The sequence below is a fragment of the Phasianus colchicus genome, chromosome 29 (genome assembly GCF_987193195.1).
Source record: "Phasianus colchicus chromosome 29, bPhaCol1.hap1.1, whole genome shotgun sequence".
Classification (NCBI taxonomy): domain Eukaryota; kingdom Metazoa; phylum Chordata; class Aves; order Galliformes; family Phasianidae; genus Phasianus; species Phasianus colchicus.
Genome location: NC_143464.1, coordinates 4506329 through 4518692, shown reverse-complemented (window position 1 = coordinate 4518692; position 12364 = coordinate 4506329). Strand labels below are relative to the sequence as shown.

At 56.6% G+C, this 12364-nt stretch overlaps 1 protein-coding gene across 4 annotated transcripts in view; it reads right to left on the bottom strand.

The window, feature by feature from the left end:
- LOC149914679 (protein FAM3A-like) overlaps positions 1–12364 on the bottom strand; it is a 30083-nt gene that overhangs the window by 1044 nt on the left and 16675 nt on the right. The window contains exons 7-8 of one of the 4 annotated variants that reach the window (XM_090126828.1): positions 8135–8219; positions 2274–2397 (exon numbers count right to left, since the gene is read on the bottom strand). In XM_090126828.1, coding sequence (XP_089982954.1) covers positions 2274–2397; positions 8135–8219 — 209 coding nt within the window. Of the gene's footprint in view, positions 1–2273; positions 2398–4437; positions 5374–5659; positions 6313–8134; positions 8220–12364 lie in introns of those variants that run through there. The other 3 variants (XM_090126829.1, XM_090126827.1, XM_090126826.1) reach the window with 3 other exon arrangements.

Genomic DNA, 12364 nt, shown 5'->3' with positions numbered 1-12364 from the left:
CCCCCCAATGTCCCCCCAGTGTCCCCAAATTTCCACCCCCCCCAATGATCTCCCTATGGGTGTCCCTGCCCCCCCCCCCCGGGTCCCCAAATTTCCTTCCCCCCCCCCAATAATCTCCCTATAGGTGCCCCCCCCCCAATGTCCCCCCAATGTCCCCAAATTTCCTCCTCCCCCCCCCCGTGTCCCCAAATTTCCTCCCCCCCCCCCAATGATCTCCCTATAGCTGCCCCCCCCCCCAATGTCCCCCAATGTCCCCAAATTTCCTCCCCCCCCCAATAATCTCCCTATAGCTGCCCCCCCCCAATGTCCCCCCAATGTCCACAAATTCCCCCCCCCCGTGTCCCCAAATTTCCTCCCCCCCCCCAATAATCTCCCTATGGGTGCCCCCCCCCCCAATGTCCCCCAATGTCCCCAAATTTCCTCCTCCCCTCCCCGTGTCCCCAAATTTCCCCCCCCCAATGATCTCCCTATAGGTGTCCTCGCCCCCCCCCAATAATCTCCCTATGGCTGTGTCTGCCCCCCCCAATGTCCCCCCAATGTCCCCAAATTTCCCCCCCCCCCCAATAATCTCCGTATGGGTGCCCCCCCCCACCAATGTCCCCCCAAAGTCCCCAAATTTCCTGCCCCCCCCAATAATCTCCCTATGGCTGAGTGTGCCCCCTCCCCCACAATGTCCCCAAATTCGCCCCCCCCCCCAATAATCTCCCTATGGGTGTCCTTGCCCCCCCCCCCAATGTCCCCAAATTTCCCCCCCCCCCAATAATCTCCCTATGGGTGCCCCCCCCCCATTCCCTCCCCCATTCCCCATTCCCCCACCCCCCCCATTCCCCCATCCCCCCATCTCCCCCCATTTTCCGTCCCCCCCATTTTCCACCCCACCCCACCCCCCCCATGTCCCATCCCCCCCCATTTTCCACCCCCCCATCTCCCCCCATGTCCCACCCCCCCATCCCCATTTTCCATCCCCCCCATTTTCCATCCCCCCCATTCCCCCATCCTCCCATCTCCCCCCATTTTCCACCCCCCCCATTTTCCACCCCCCCCCATTCCCCCCGTTTTCCACCCCCCCCATTTTCCATCCCCCCCCATCTCCCCCCATTTTCCACCCCCCCCATTTTCCATCCCCCCCACCTCCCCCCATCGCCCCCCCATCCCCCCCCCATGTTTCACCTCCCCCCATTTTCCATCCCCCCCACCACCCCCCATCTCCCATCTCCCCCCATTTTCCACCCCCCCCATTTTCCACCCCCCCCCATTCCCCCTATTTTCCATCCCCCCCATCCCCATTTTCCACCCCCCCCATTTTCCATCCCCCCCATTCCCCCATCCCCCCATCTCCCCCCATTTTCCATCCCCCCCATTTTCCATCCCCCCCCACCCCCCATCTCCCATCTCCCCCCATTTTCCACCCCCCCCATCCCCCCCCATTCCCCCATTGCCCCCCATTCCCCCATCCCCCCCATCTCCCCCCATTTCCCATCCCCCCCCACCCCCCCATGTCCCACCTCCCCCCATTTTCCATCCCCCCCATTCCCTCATCCCCCCCCATCTCCCCCCATTTTCCACCCCCCCATTTTCCACCCCCCCATCCCCATTTTCCACCCCCCCACCCCCCCATGTCCCATCTTCCCCCATTTTCCATCCCCCCCCCCCATTCCCCCCATTTTCCATCCCCCCCACCTCCCCCCATCTCCCCCCATTTTCCACCCCCCCCACTTTCCATCCCTCCCCCATTCCCCCCATTTTCCATCCCTCCCCCATCCCCCATTTTCCATCTCCCCCCATTTTCCATCCCCCCCCCAGCCCCCCATGTCCCATCTTCCCCCATCCCCCCATCTCCCCCCATTTTCCACCCCCCCCATTTTCCACCCCCCCACCCCCCCATGTCCCATCTTCCCCCATTTTCCATCCCCCCACCCATTCCCCCCATTTTCCATCCCCCCCACCCCCCATCTCCCCCCATTTTCCACCCCCCCATTCCCCCATTGCCCCCCATTCCTCCCCCCCATTCCCCCCATCTCCCCCCATTTTCCACCCCTCCCATTTTCCACCCCCCCCACCCCCCATCTCCCATCTCCCCCCATTTCCACCCCCCCACCCCCCCATTCCCCCATTGCCCCCCATTCCTCCCCCCCATCCCCCCCATCTGCCCCCATTTTCCATCCCCCCCCATTTTCCATCCCCCCCCACCCCCCATCTCCCATCCCCCCCCACCCCCCCCCATCCCCCCATTGCCCCCCTCCCTCCCCCCCCCGCCCCCCCCCGCTGCCCACCTGCTCGAACGGGGAGCTCTGCACTCCCTTCCCCCCGACGAACACCCAGCTGTCCCGGAAGCCCAGCGACCCCACGGCGCCGCTGCCCAGCTCAGCCAGCAGGCGGCGGCACTCCTCCGTCAGCCTGGGGGACCGCAGCGTCACCCCACAGCTCTGCCCCATAGACACCCCATAGCTGCCCCATAGCTGCCCCATAGATACCCCATAACTGCCCCATAGTTGCCGCATTGCTGCTCCATAGCGCCCCCCAGTGGCCAATAATGGATGCTATAGCGCCCCCTGGTGGCCTATAGAGGATCCTATAGAGACCGCATACCTGCCCCATAGCCACCCCATAGCTGCCCCATAGACGCCCCATAGCACTGCCCCAGCTCAGCCAGCAGGCGGTGGCACTCTTCCATCAGCCTGGGGGGCCCGCAGCGTCACCCCACAGCTCTGCCCCATAGACACCCCATAGCTGCCCCATAGCTGCCCCATATGTTCCCTATAACTGCCCTATAGCTGCCCCATAGCGCCCCCCAGTGGCCAATAATGGATGCTATAGCGCCCCCTGGTGGCCTAGAGCGAATCCTACAGTGACCGCATGGCTGCCCCATGGCTGCCCCATAACTGCCCCATAGACACCCCATAACTGCCCTATAGCTGCCCCATAGCGCCCCCCAGTGGCCAATAATGGATGCTGTAGCGCCCCCTGGTGGCCCAGAGCGGATCCTACAGCGACCGCATGGCTGCCCAAGAGCTGCCCCATATGTTCCCTATAACAGCTGCACAGCTGCCCCATAGCTGCCCCACAGCTGCCCCATATGTTCCCTATAACAGCTGCACAGCTGCCCCATAGCTGCCCCACAGCTGCCCCATATGTTCCCTATAACAGCTGCACAGCTGCCCCATAGCTGCCCCATAGCTGCCCCACAGCTGCCCCATATGTTCCCTATAACAGCTGCACAGCTGCCCCATAGCTGCCCCACAGCTGCCCCATATGTTCCCTATAACAGCTGCACAGCTGCCCCATAGCTGCCCCATAGCTGCCCCACAGCTGCCCCATAGGTTCCCTATAACAGCTGCATAGGTGCCCCATAGCTGCCCCATAGCTGCCCCACAGCTGCCCCATATGTTCCCTATAACTGCCGCATTGCTGCCCCATAGCGCCCCCCAGTAGCCAATAATGGATGCTGTAGCGCCCCCTGGTGGCCAAGAGCGGATCCTACAGTGACCGCATGGCTGCCCCATAGCTCTGCCCCATAACTGCCTTATAGCTGCCCCATAGCACTGCCCCATAGCACTGCCCCAGCTCAGCCAGCAGGCGGCGGCACTCCTCCGTCAGCCTGGGGGGCCCGCAGCGTCACCCCACAGCTCTGCCCCATAGACACCCCATAACTGCCCCACAGCTGCCCCATAGATACCCCATAACTGCCCCATAAGTTCCCTATAACTGCCGCATTGCTGCTCCATAGCGCCCCCTAGTGGCCGATAATGGATGCTGTAGCGCCCCCTGGTGGCCAAGAGCGGATCCTACAGTGACCGCATGGCTGCCCCATGGCTGCCCCATAGCTGCCCCACAGCTGCCCCATATGTTCCCTATAGCTGCCGCATTGCTGCTCCATAGCACCTCCCAGTGGCCAATAATGGATGCCGTAGCGCCCCCTGCTGGCCTAGAGCGGATCCTACAGCGACCGCATGGCTGCCCCACAGCTGCCCCATATGTTCCCTATAACAGCTGCACAGCTGCCCCATATCTGCCCCACAGCTGCCCCATATGTTCCCTATAACAGCTGCATAGGTGCCCCATAGCTGCCCCATAGCTGCCCCATATGTTCCCTATAACTGCCGCATTGCTGCTCCATAGCGCCCCCTAGTGGCCGATAATGGATGCTATAGCGCCCCCTGGTGGCCAAGAGCGGATCCTACAGCGACCGCATGGCTGCCCCATAGATACCCCATAACTGCCCCATAACTGCCCTATAGCTGCCCCATAGCGCCCCCCAGTGGCCAATAATGGGTGCTATAGCGCCCCCTGGTGGCCAAGAGCGGATCCTACAGCGACTGCATGGCTGCCCAAGAGCTGCCCCATATGTTCCCTATAACAGCTGCACAGCTGCCCCATAGCTGCCCCACAGCTGCCCCATATGTTCCCTATAACAGCTATATAGGTGCCCCATAGCTGCCCCATAGCTGCCCCACAGCTGCCCCATAAGTTCCCTATAACTGCCGCATTGCTGCTCCATAGCGCCCCCCAGTGGCCAATAATGGATGCTGTAGCGCCCCCTGGTGGCCAAGAGCGGATCCTACAGCGACCGCATGGCTGCCCCACAGCTGCCCCATATGTTCCCTATAACAGCTGCACAGCTGCCCCATAGCTGCCCCACAGCTGCCCCATATGTTCCCTATAACAGCTGCATAGGTGCCCCATGGCTGCCCCATAGCTGCCCCATAGCACTGCCCCATAGCACTGCCCCATAGATACCCCATAACTGCCCCATAGCTGCCCCATAAGTTCCCTATAACAGCCGCATTGCTGCCCCATAGCGCCCCCCAGTGGCCAATAATGGATGCTATAGCGCCCCCTGGTGGCCAAGAGCGGATCCTACAGTGACTGCATGGCTGCCCCACAGCTGCCCCATAGCACTGCCCCATAGCTGCCCTACAGCTGCCTTTTATAGCTGCCCTATAGTTGCCCCATAGCTGCCCCACAGCTGCCCCATATGTTCCCTATAACTGCCGCATTGCTGCCCCATAGTTGCTGCATTGCTGCTCCATAGCGCCCCCTAAGTGGCCAATAATGGATGCTGTAGCGCCCCCTGGTGGCCTAGAGCGGATCCTACAGCGACAGCATGGCTGCCCCACAGCTGCCCCATAGCTGCGCTATAGCTGCCCCATAGCTGCCCTATAGCTGCCCCAAAGATACCCCATAACTGCCCCATAACTGCCCTACAGCTGCCCCATAGCGCCCCCTAGCGGCCGATAATGGGTGCTATAGCGCCCCCTGGTGGCCTAGAGCGGATCCTATAGTGACCACATGGCTGCCCCATAGCTGCCCCACAGCACTGCCCCATAGCTCTGCCCCAGCTCAGCCAGCAGGCGGCGGCACTCCTCCGTCAGCCTGGGGGTCCCGCAGCGTCACCCCACAGCTCTGCCCCATAGCTGCCCCATAGACACCCCATAACTGCCCCACAGCTGCCCCATAGATACCCCATAACTGCCCCATATGTTCCCTATAGCTGCCGCATTGCTGCTCCATAGCGCCCCCCAGTGGCCAATAATGGGTGCTATAGCGCCCCCTGGTGGCCAAGAGCGGATCCTACAGCGACAGCATGGCTGCCCAAGAGCTGCCCCATATGTTCCCTATAACAGCTGCACAGCTGCCCCATAGCTGCCCCACAGCTGCCCCATATGTTCCCTATAACAGCTGCATAGGTGCCCCATAGCTGCCCCATAAGTTCCCTATAACTGCCGCATTGCTGCTCCATAGCGCCCCCTAGTGGCCGATAATGGATGCTATAGCGCCCCCTGCTGGCCTAGAGCGGATCCTACAGTGACTGCATGGCTGCCCCATAGCTGCCCCATAGCACTGCCCCATAGCACTGCCCCATAGATACCCCATAACTGCCCCATAGCTGCCCCATAAGTTCCCTATAGCTGCCGCATTGCTGCTCCATAGCGCCCCCCAGTGGCCAATAATGGATGCTATAGCGCCCCCTGGTGGCCAAGAGCGGATCCTACAGCGACAGCATGGCTGCCCCACAGCTGCCCCATAGCACTGCCCCATAGCTGCCCTACAGCTGCCTTTTATAGCTGCCCTATAGCTGCCCCACAGCTGCCCCATAGATACCCCATAACTGCCCCATAGCCACCCCATATGTTCCCTATAACAGCTGCATTGCTGCTCCATAGCGCCCCCTGGTGGCCCATAGCGGATCCTATAGCGACCACATGGCTGCCCCATAGCTGCCCCATAGCACTGCCCCACAGCGCTGCCCCACAGCGCTGCCCCACAGCGCTGCCCAGCTCCGCCAGCAGGCGGCGGCACTCCTCCGTCAGCCTGGGGGGCCCCGCAGCGTCACCCCGCAGCTCTGCCCCATAGATACCCCATAACTGCCCCATAGTCACCCCATAGCCATCCCATAGGCACCCCCACCCCAAAGATACCCCCACCCCATAGATACCCCATAGCCACCCCATAGACTCCTCCACCCCACAGATCCCCCCCCACCCCACAGATACTCCATAGGCACCCCCACCCCATAGACACCCCATAGCCCCCTCATAGATACCCCCACCCCATAGATCCCCTACCCCATAGATCCCCCACCCCACAGATTCCCCCACCCCATAGCCCCCCCTCACCCCATAGACTCCCCCCACCCCACAGAACCCCCACCCCACAGATCCCCTCACCCTAAAGATACCCCCACCCAATAGCCACCCCATAGATACCCCACACTCCATAGCCACCCCATAGCCCCCCCCACCCCACAGATCCCCGCACCCCACAGACACCCCCACCCCATAGACTCCCCCACCCCACAGATACCCCCCCACCCCATAGCCAACCCATAGATCCGCCCACCCCATAGCCACCCCGTAGATCCCTCCACCCCATAGCCACCCCATAGACCCCCCATAGATCCCCCCACCCCACAGATCCCCCCACCTCATAGCCCCCCCACCCCATAGCCACCCCATAGATCCCCCCACCCCATAGTCACCCCATAGATCCCCCCACCCCATAGACCCCCCATAGATCCCACCCCACAGATCCCCCCACCCCATAGCCACCCCTTAGCCACCCCATAGCCACCCCACAGATCCCCCCACCCCATAGCCACCCCATAGCCCCCCCACCCCATAGCCACCCCACAGATACCCTCCCACCCCATAGCCACCCCACAGATCCCCCCACCCCATAACCACCCCACAGATCCCCCCACCCCATAGCCACCCCATAGATCCCCCCACCCCATAGCCACCCCATAGCCACCCCACAGATACCCTCCCACCCCATAGCCACCCCATAGACCCCCCCCACCCCATAGCCACCCCATAGCCACACCATAGATCCCCCCACCCCATAGCCACCCCATAGCCACCCCATAGCCACCCCATAGCCCCCCCACCCCATAGCCACCCCACAGATACCCTCCCACCCCATAGCCACCCCACAGATCCCCCCACCCCATAACCACCCCACAGATCCCCCCACCCCATAGCCACCCCATAGATCCCCCCACCCCATAGCCACCCCATAGCCACCCCACAGATACCCTCCCACCCCATAGCCACCCCATAGACCCCCCCCACCCCATAGCCACCCCATAGCCACCCCATAGCCACCCCATAGCCCCCCCACCCCATAGCCACCCCATAGCCACCCCATAGCCACACCATAGCCACACCATAGATCCCCCCACCCCATAGCCACCCCATAGCCACACCATAGATCCCCCCACCCCATAGCCACCCCATAGCCACCCCATAGCCCCCCCACCCCATAGCCACCCCATAGCCACCCCATAGCCCCCCCACCCCATAGCCACCCCATAGCCACACCATAGATCCCCCCACCCCATAGCCACCCCATAGCCACCCCATAGCCACACCATAGATCCCCCCACCCCATAGCCACCCCATAGCCACCCCATAGCCACCCCATAGCCCCCCCACCCCATAGCCACCCCATAGCCACCCCATAGCCCCCCCACCCCATAGCCACCCCATAGCCACCCCATAGCCCCCCCACCCCATAGCCACCCCATAGCCACCCCATAGCCCCCCCACCCCATAGCCACCCCATAGCCACCCCATAGCCCCCCCCACCCCATAGCCACCCCATAGCCACCCCGTAGCCCCCCCGCAGCCCCCACCTGGTTGCGGGATCATCGTATGAGGCCACGAGCACCACGGTGCCCTCGTGCAGCGGCCGCAGGAACTTCAGCAGCTCGTTGGCATCTGACCCAAAAACGCCGCGTTTCCACCCAAAACGGAGACGGGAGGGGAGGGGGTGGGGGGGGGCGGCAGCCCCGAATCCCAAAGATTTCGCCCCAAAAATCCCAAAGATTTCACCCAAATCTCAGCAATTCCGTCCCCAAATCCCAAAGATTTCACCCCCCAAATCCCAAAAGTTTCATCCCCAAATCCCAAAGATTTCACACCAAAAATCCCAAATATTTGACCCAAATCCCAACAGTTCAACCCCAAATCCCAAAGATTTCACATCAAAAATCCCCCAAATCCCGAAGATTTGACCCCAAAAATCCCACCAAATCCCAGCAGTTCAACCCCAAATCCCAAAGATTTCACACCAAAAATCCCAAAAATTTGACCTGAAACCCAAAAGTTTTGATCCCAAATCCCAAAGATTTCACCCCAATTCCAACAGTTCAACCCCAAATCCCAAAGATTTCACACCAAAACCCCAAAGAGTTCACCCAAATCTCAGCAATTCCGTCCCCAAATCCCAAAGATTTCACCCCCCAAATCCCAAAAGTTTCATCCCCAAATCCCAAAGATTTCACACCAAAAATCCCCCACATCCCAAAGATTTGACCCCAAAAATCCCAAAGATTTGACCCAAATCCCAACAGTTCAACCCCAAATCCCAAAGATTTCACACCAAAAATTCCAAAAATTTGACATGAAACCCAAAATTTTTGATCCCAAATCCAAAAGATTTCACCCCAAAACTCCAAAGATTTCACCCAAATCTCAGCAATTCCATCCCAAAGATTTGACCCCAAAAATCCCAAAGATTTGACCCAAATCCCAGCAGTTCAACCCCAAATCCCAAAGATTTCACACCAAAAATCCCAAAAATTTGACCTGAAACCCAAAAGTTTTGATCCCAAATCCAAAAGATTTCACCCCAAAACTCCAAAGATTTCACCCAAATCTCAGCAATTCCATCCCAAAGATTTGACCCCAAAAATCCCAAAGATTTGACCCAAATCCCAGCAGTTCAACCCCAAATCCCAAAGATTTCACACCAAAAATCCCAAAAATTTGACCTGAAACCCAAAAGTTTTGATCCCAAATCCCAAAGATTTCACCCCAATTCCAACAGTTCAACCCCAAATCCCAAAGATTTCACACCAAAACCCCAAAGAGTTCACCCAAATCTCAGCAATTCCGTCCCCAAATCCCAAAGATTTCACCCCCCAAATCCCAAAAGTTTCATCCCCAAATCCCAAAGATTTCACACCAAAAATCCCCCACATCCCAAAGATTTGACCCCAAAAATCCCAAAGATTTGACCCAAATCCCAACAGTTCAACCCCAAATCCCAAAGATTTCACACCAAAAATTCCAAAAATTTGACATGAAACCCAAAATTTTTGATCCCAAATCCAAAAGATTTCACCCCAAAACTCCAAAGATTTCACCCAAATCTCAGCAATTCCATCCCAAAGATTTGACCCCAAAAATCCCAAAGATTTGACCCAAATCCCAGCAGTTCAACCCCAAATCCCAAAGATTTCACACCAAAAATCCCAAAAATTTGACCTGAAACCCAAAAGTTTTGATCCCAAATCCAAAAGATTTCACCCCAAAACTCCAAAGATTTCACCCAAATCTCAGCAATTCCATCCCAAAGATTTGACCCCAAAAATCCCAAAGATTTGACCCAAATCCCAGCAGTTCAACCCCAAATCCCAAAGATTTCACACCAAAAATCCCAAAAATTTGACCTGAAACCCAAAAGTTTTGATCCCAAATCCAAAAGATTTCACCCCAAAACTCCAAAGATTTCACCCAAATCTCAGCAATTCCATTCCAAACATTTGACCCCAAAAATCCCAAAGATTTGACCCAAATCCCAACAGTTCAACCCCCAATCCCAAAGATTTCACCCCAAAACCCCAAAGATTTCACCCAAAACTCAGCAATTCTGTCCCCAAATCCCCCATTTTCTTACTCCAAAATCCCCCACTTTTGCCCCCAAACCCCATTTTTGCCCCAAAATCCCACTAATTTAACCCCAAATCCCCATTTTTCCCCCCAAACCCTATTTTTTCCCCCAAATCCCCATTTCTACCCCCAAATCCCCCACTTTTACCCCAAAATCCACATGTTTTTCCCCCAAATCCCCATTTTTCACCCCGAAATCCCCATTTTTCCCCCAAAATCCCCCATTTTCCCCCCCAAATCCCCATTTTTCCCCCAAATCCCCCACTTTTACCCCAAAATCCCCATTTCTACCCCCAAAATCCCCATTTTTTCCACAAATCCCCCATTTTTTCCCCCAAATCCCCCATTTTTCCCCCAAATCCCCCACTTTTACCCCAAAATCCCCATTTCTACCCCCAAATCCCCCATTTTTACCCCAAATCCCCCACTTTTACCCCAAATCCCCCATTTTTTCCCCCAAATCCCCATTTTTCCCCCCAAATCCCCATTTTTCCCAAAATTCCCATTTTTCCCCCCAAATCCCAATTTTTTCCCCAAATCCCCATTTCTACCCCCAAATCTCCAACTTTTGCCCCCAAATCCCCCATTTTCCCCGCCAAGTCCCAATTTTTTCCCCCAAATCCCCCATTTTTCCCCCCAAATCCCCCATTTTTTCCCCCAAATCCCCATTTTTATCCCCAAATCCCCCATTTTTTTCCCCGAAATCCCCCATTTTCCCCCCAAAATCCCAATTTTTTCCTCCAAATCTCCCACTTTTACCCCAAATCCCCCACTTTTACCCCAAATCCCCCATTTTTTCCCCCCAAATCCCCCATTTTCCCCCAAAATCCCTCATTTTTTCCCCAGAAATCCCATTTTCACCCCCAAATCCCCCATTTATTTCCCCAAATCCCCCATTTTCACCCCCAAATCCCCCACTTTTACCCCAAATCCCCCATTTTTACCCCCAAATCCCCCATTTTCACCCCCAAATCCCCCACTTTTACCCCCAAATCCCAATTTCTACCCCCAAAATCCCCATTTTTACCCCCAAAATCCCCATTTGTTTCCCCAAATCCCCATTTTTTCTCCAAAATCCCCATTTCTCCCCCCAAATCTCCCACTTTTACCCCAAAATCCCCATTTTTTCCCCAAAATCCCCATTTTTATCCCCAAATCCCCCATTTATTTCCCCAAATCCCCCGTTTTCACCCACAAATCCCCGACTTTTACCCCAAATCCCCCATTTTTTCCCCAAAATCCCCATTTCTACCCCCAAAATTCCCATTTTTCCCCAAAATCCCCCATTTTTTCCCCAAAATCCCCATTTTTATCCAAAAATCCCCCATTTTTCCCCCAAATCTCCCACTTTTACCCCAAAATCCCCATTTTTCCCCAAAATCCCCCATTTTTTCCCCCAAATCCCCCATTTTTCCCCCCAAATCCCCATTTTTTTCCCCAAATCCCCCATTTTCACCCCCAAAATCCCCATTTTTATCCCCAAATCCCCCATTTATTTCCCCAAATCCCCCGTTTTCACCCCCCAAATCCCCATTTTTTTCCCCCAAATCCCCCATTTTTCCCCCCAAATCTCCCACTTTTACCCCCAAATCCCCCATTTTTTCCCCAAAATCCCCATTTTTTCCCCCAAAAGCCCCATTTTTCCCCCCAAATCCCCATTTTTCACCCAAATCCCCCATTTTTACCCCCAAATCCCCCATTTTCACCCCCAAATCCTCCATTTTTTACCCCAAATCCCCTATTTTTCCCCCAAATCCCCCATTTTCCCCCCCAAATCCCAATTTTTTCCCCCAAATCCCCAATTTTTTCCCCAAAATCCCCCATTTTTCCCCCCAAATCCCCCATTTTTTCACCCCAAATCTCCCACTTTTTCCCCAAAATCCCCATTTCTACCCCCAAAACCCCCATTTTTTCCCCCCAAATCCCCCATTTTTTCCCCAAATCCCCCATTTTCACCCCCAAATCCCCACTTTTACCCCAAAATCCCCATTTCCACCCGCAAATCCCCCATTTTTCCCCAAAATCCCTCATTTTTTCCCCCAAATCCCCCATTTTTACCCCAAAATCCCCATTTTTCCCCCAAAATCCCCCATTTTTACCCCAAATCCCCCACTTTTACCCCAAATCCCCCACTTTTTCCCCAAAATCCCCATTTTTACCCCAAAATCCCCATTTTCCCCCAAAATCCC